We start from the raw sequence: 6067 nt of genomic DNA, 5'->3' as shown, positions 1-6067 counted from the left end.
GGACCACAAAGCCATTTCCCTCATCAGGTCTCGTGGTCCAATGATATCGAGAGGGCGGACATTTATACAGACAGTAACTAATAAGAGGGTGGAATGGCCATGGAGGCGGGTTTGTATACCCGTCAGTCAATTTTAGAAGGGTGATGATCGCCGAAGAGAAAAGGAGAGGGGACTGGAGAGACATTTCGACGGATTTGCTTAACGACGTGGATATACCCGTTTAGGGTAACATTTCAACGTTAATGCTCGAGCCTGAAGTTTTCCCAACTGGATTAATGCTAATGCTGTATATAAAAATCGGGCAGTCGTGTTTAAGTGTATTTATTAGGTAAGACGAATTCTTTTTTTTTCTTTTTAGATAAAGATCATGGGTAGTGCTAGCTCGGTCATCAATATGAGTGAGGTTGAACCGTGTGTATATAAAGCGGTTAATGGCGATGTTGCTTCAGCCACGCGCTTAAATCAACAGCTCCTATAGTGCTTACTTATACAGTGGTGGATCAGAGAGCAAAACAGCTTTAACGTACTTGGGCAAGGGCAGGCTTAATAGCATCGAAATAGTGCGCCGCTTTATGGCTTGTTAATTCGCTATATCCGTTTGCAAATGTAAAACTTGAGTGATTTTTGGCCTCTCTTATTCAGATTGGTTAAATGGCTTTATGCTGCTTCACGGCATCAAAAGCAAGTGATCGGGGAAAAACACTGCCTCGTTGGAAAGCCCTTACGTAAGGGCTTCTACATGCAGGACAGCGATTTAACAAAGCCCGTTCTGACCGAAAACGTGTGCAGCCTGTTTGTGTTTGCAGGTTGCTGGATTGGATCGAAGGGAAATCGCTGGGTTGCGGGCAGTGATCGGATAATGTTGTTATATGAGTAACGAGCTTGTTTGCTAGGGCGAGGGTGACGTCTTTTCTTCACCTCTACATTAATTTCTGGACGGATGCGTTATTTTTGTGCCTCGGGGTATGTCTTTTTTCTGTCCTTCGCCATCGTTTCCCAGCAAAATCTTGTCGTTGGAGCAGAAATGCTGGGCTATAACTGTTTTTGCAAGCTTTTCATATCCACCGTCGAGTCGCCAAGCCACAGTGATATCCACAGTGGTGGGATAATAGTGTACTGTTTTTATAAGCAGCCTTATTTGTTAGGGTTTCTCATTCACTTACCCGAACCCAAACGAAGACTAAAAAAAACGAGTTATTGTGTGAAGTGACATTGTTGCCGTCAGCCTGTTAGACATGTGTATTGTGTGATTAGGTCAGCACCAAGAAATAAGAAGCCACAAAATGCTTTTTTTGGTTAAGTTTTAATGAGTTTGTTTTTCGACCTTGCTCTAAGAAGCTTTTTATGGTGTCATCAGCCCCGTGTGTGTGTGTGTGTGTGAGTGTGTGAGAGAGAGAGAGAGAGAGAGAGAGCGCTAGCTAGCTGCACAACCGATGTTGTGTTGGACTCAGTTTCTTCGTCGGGATCTGTTTCCCCCCGGCCCCGGCCTCGTCTAAACGGCGAAGGAAACGTGAACTAAGGTGAAAAAGAGAGAAACATGATCAATATGTCCAGGTATCGTGTCTTTTGAGGAAGGTCGCGTATTTAGCCTAGAAAATCAGTTCTGTGAATGAACACGCATTTCTTCCAAAATTCTACAAACTGAAAACCCTATCACAAATATAACATTATTTACTGCTAGAAATATCAGCAGGTGGTTGTGTTAATAGTCATAAAAACGCAACAAACATCGGTTGTTACCCCATTTTGAAAATATAACCGGGGAAACGCATCCCGACGAGGAAACCGAATCCGACACAATACCAGCAGCCTGGAACCCAGCTGCTTTTCGCCTCTATTTACACACCAAAAGTCGCCTTTCTGTGACCTCTCTGTGTTTATACGTTATCAAACGCGCTAGAAATTGTCCTTTTTTGTCATTGTATTTTTTCAGGCAATTAACCCACTTACTCAAGCTAAGCCTTTTCCTGTAATCCTGGACTGGGTTTCGGGGAAACTGGTTATTGTAGCTAACTGTAGACAGCTCGAATATGGCTCGATGGCAGATGTTGTTGTTGTTGTTGTTGTTGTTGTTGTCGTCGTTGTACCCCAAGAGTGCTCAGTGCTGCTGCCGATATGGTCCGATTTTTGTTAGAAATATGACGGTGTCAGAGTGATTGTTGATTGTCTCGAGTGTGTCTCCATTTCTCCGTGTTCCCAGCTGGACCTGCTGTACGGACTGTTGTGTGCCACAGAAATGGCGTCACCGGCTGCAGCTCAGACATTAGGCGAACTCGCGCACTAACCCGGGGTCTGCTGTGTAGCTATCTCGCTACAAACACGCAGTATGAGTAAAGGTTTTAGAGTCGCATAGTCATCAGCCTGACAATACTGTAAAATGTTTAGTCATCGAATTTTAATGTCCGCCTTCGGTCAGGCTGTGCATGTTGACCCAGCGCTTGCTGGTGGAAAAGAAAAGATTGTGTTTCAGTACCATATGATATGGACGACTGTAACATAGGCTAATATCCCCATAGTTCCTCACACACTGCTACAGCAAGCCTCATACTTTTATCATCAAACAAAAGCAAAAATAACTTGGAAAAAGGTCTACAGTAGTCAGTCAGTGCGTTTACATGGACAACAATAATCCATTATTAACCTGATTAAGATAATACCCTGATTAAGAAACTACCATGTAAACAGCAATTTTTAATTACCTTAATCCGGTTAAGGTCATACTCGAAGAAAACACAAATTGAATTAAGACGTGGAGTACTCCTTTTTTTTTAAAAAAATTTTTATTATTTTTTTTTTAAGTCGCATTATCAATATGTACTACAGACATGTAAACATCTTAATCACACTATTAACGTCATGTGGGAGTTTTCACTGCATTTTGCGACAGGACACGATCACACATGGCAGTGCTAAACTGTTTTACGGCAAAAAAGAGCGCACGGCTGCGTCCCAAACCTCATACTTGCCTACTATAGGCCTGTAGTAGGAGAAATACATGTATCTCGGCTACTATATAGATGGTAAGTATGCGGTTTGGGACACAGCCCACGGCTTCAAGCAGTCATCTATTTGCACGTACAGTGTGACAAATAATGAACCACACTTGAAGCATTCGTAAAAAAAGTAATAAAAACACCCAAAACTATATACAGTACCAAAACGAAGAGGAACTGTATGTTGATGCGTGAAATTCTGGATGGACCGTCGGACGGCGTGGTGCAGTGATGTAATGACGTGTGACGTTAATCAAACTATGTTCTATTACATGTAAAACGGGTAGGAGTGTTCTAAAAGCGACTCAAGTAAACACCTTAATCACAATATTGTCTTACTCAGATTAGATTACTGCTGTCAATGTAAACATAGTCAGTGACAGTGAGTAATCTAATTATTGACCTTATTCTTAGTAAGACAATATTCTGATTTAAGGTGTTTTACATGAGTCGCTTTTAGAATACTCCTTTCGTGTTATCGTTTTACGTGTTATAGATCATAGAGCAATTAACAGCACACGTCATTACTTCACCGCGTGACGTTAACTCCAGAATTTCACGCATCAACATACAGTTCGTCTTCGTTATGGGACCGTATACAGTTTTGGGTGTTTCTATTTTAAATTTTTACGAACGCTTCTAGTGCGGTTAATTATTTGTCATGCTGTACGTGTAAACAGATGACTGCTTGAAGCCGTGGGCTGTGTCCCAAACTGCGTACTTACCTACTATATAGTAGCCGAGATACATGTATTTCGTCTACTATAGGCCTATAGTAGGTAAGTACGCGGTTTCAGACGCAGCCGTGCTCTCTTGTTTGTCATAAAACAGTTTGAGCACTGCCATGTGTGATCATGTCCTGTCGCAAAATGCAGTGAAAACTCACACGACGTTAATAATGTGATTAAGTTGTTTACATGTCTGTAATATATGTCGATAATGCGACTAAAACAGGAATACTCCACATCTTAATTTGATTTGTGTTTACTTTGAGTATGACTTTAATCGTATTAATGTAATAAAAAATTGCTGTTTACATGGTAGTTTCTTGATCAGAATATTGTCTTAATTGGGTTAATATTGGATTATTGTTGTCTATGTAAACGTACTGAGTGACTACGTTTACATGAACTGCAATAATCTAATTATTGACCTTACTCTGAATAAGCCAATATTGTGATTTAAGGTGTTTACATGAGTCACTTTTAGCATATTCCTTTGATGTTCCCATTTTACATGTTATAAAGATAGAGTGATTAACGGCACGCGTCATTACGTCCCCACGCATCATTACATCCCCACGCCATGCCGTCTGACGTTTACTCCAGAATTTCACTTATCGACATACAGTTCTTCTTCGTTGTGGTACCATAAACTGTTTTGGACGTTTCATTTTTTTATTTTACGAAGGCTTCAAGTGCAGTTAATTATTTGTCATGCTATGTGTGCTAATCCGCATACTTAACTACTCTGTAGTAGCTGAAATGCATGTATTTCGTCTACTATATAGTAGGTAAGTACACGGTTTTGGACGCAGCGGTGCTCTCTTGTTTGCCATGAAATGGCTGAGCACGTGTGTGTGTGTGTGTGTGTGTGTGTGTGTGTGTGTGTGTGTGTGTGTGTGTGTGTGTGTGTGTGTGTGTGTGTGTGTGTGTGTATGTGTAATGTTGCAAAATGCGGTAAAAACTCACACAGAACGTTAATAGTGTGATTGAGGTGTTTACATGTCGATAATTGAATATAAAATAAGAATACTCCACACATTTTAATTTGTTTGTGTTTACTTCGAGTATGACTTTAATCTGATTAGTGTAATAAAAAATTGCTGTTTACATGGTAGTTTCTTGTCAGAGTATTGTCTTAATCGGGCTAATATTGGATTAGTGTTGTTCATGTAAACGTACTGACTGACTCTCAGCCTCATGTAAGTCTCAAAACATGTAACACAACAGTAAAGCAGCAGCAGTTACAACAAGCTCACTCATGTACATGTATGCATGGTTAAATAATCTCTTATTTCTTTGTCATATAGTAATTTTGTTCTCCTTTTTAGCTGAAGAAATAGCACAGCAGTTGTGGACAGAAATGAAGGTAAGCTAATGGATGCTAAAACTTTCTCAAATCTAGAATCAGGGTCCAGCATAAATGCAGATGTTTCAAATAATGACTGATAAGACTTATTTCTCTATATTACTTATTAACATTTTTACTATGACTCATACAGCCTAGATAGCCTAAGGTAATAGTAGGACAGATGTTTTCCTGCCACATGTCAGTTAAATAATGTTAACAGTACAGTGTATCTACATGTTCCATGCATAACACACGCAAAAAAACCCCTCTTGTCTTGCAAACTGGTTGTTTTGACTTTTTATTATAGCTGCTTTTTATAGGGCATGTGTAGTCATTCAGCTTGCATGGTGACTGCTAAGTGCTAAGAGACTCTTGTGTATGTAAGCTATACTTGTGCTAGGAACACAGTAGCTTACCTAAAATTGCTAGAAGCATCAATTGTTAGTTTTTGATCATTGTCTGTATTGTATTGTTCAGTGTTTTTAAAGCCCTCCCCGCCCTCTTTCGGACGACTTCTATTTATAAATGAACAAGGGCAGGAATGCTTGGGACTGTAAATAAACTTAAGGTACAGTGTCCTCCACTAATATTAGCACTCTTGTTAAATATGAGCAAAGAAGGCTGTGAAAAATATTGTCTATTCTTTAATTGTTTAACCTTTTGATCTTTTGTTAAAAAAATGCACAAAAATAATCTGCTCTCATGTATATCAAACAATTGCAAACAAAATACAGATTTATCAAAACATATATCTTTGTAGAAATACATGTTACAATTATTGGAATCATTTTAGTCAATAATTTGTGCTACCTCCATTTGTAAAAATAACAGGACTGAGTCTTCTCCTATAATGCCTGATGAGCTTGGAGAATACATGGCAAGGGATCTGAGACCATTTCCCCATACAGAATCTCTCCAGATCCTTCAAAATTCTAGGTCCATTCTAGTGGACTCTCCTCTTCGGTTCACTCCAGGTTTTCTATTCTTATCAAATCAGGGGA

At 39.7% G+C, this 6067-nt stretch overlaps 1 protein-coding gene across 7 annotated transcripts in view; it reads left to right on the top strand.

Annotated features, from left to right (window-relative positions):
* Nucleotides 1–103: 103 nt before the first annotated feature.
* The window catches only part of arid4b (AT-rich interaction domain 4B), a 171713-nt gene continuing 165749 nt past the window's right edge, over nt 104–6067 (top strand). For 5 of the 7 annotated variants that reach the window (XM_053679560.1, XM_053679559.1, XM_053679558.1 and 2 more), the window contains exons 1-2: nt 104–328; nt 5047–5084. In XM_053679560.1, the coding sequence (XP_053535535.1) occupies nt 5079–5084 (6 nt within the window). In that variant the 5' untranslated portion in view covers nt 104–328; nt 5047–5078. The remainder of the gene's footprint in view (nt 329–5046; nt 5085–6067) is intronic. The other 2 variants (XM_017463398.3, XM_017463397.3) reach the window with 1 other exon arrangement.

This window comes from Ictalurus punctatus, chromosome 3, assembly GCF_001660625.3.
Source record: "Ictalurus punctatus breed USDA103 chromosome 3, Coco_2.0, whole genome shotgun sequence".
Lineage (NCBI taxonomy): Eukaryota > Metazoa > Chordata > Actinopteri > Siluriformes > Ictaluridae > Ictalurus > Ictalurus punctatus.
Note: the sequence above shows the minus strand (reverse complement) of the source record. Positions and strands in the feature narration are given on the sequence as shown.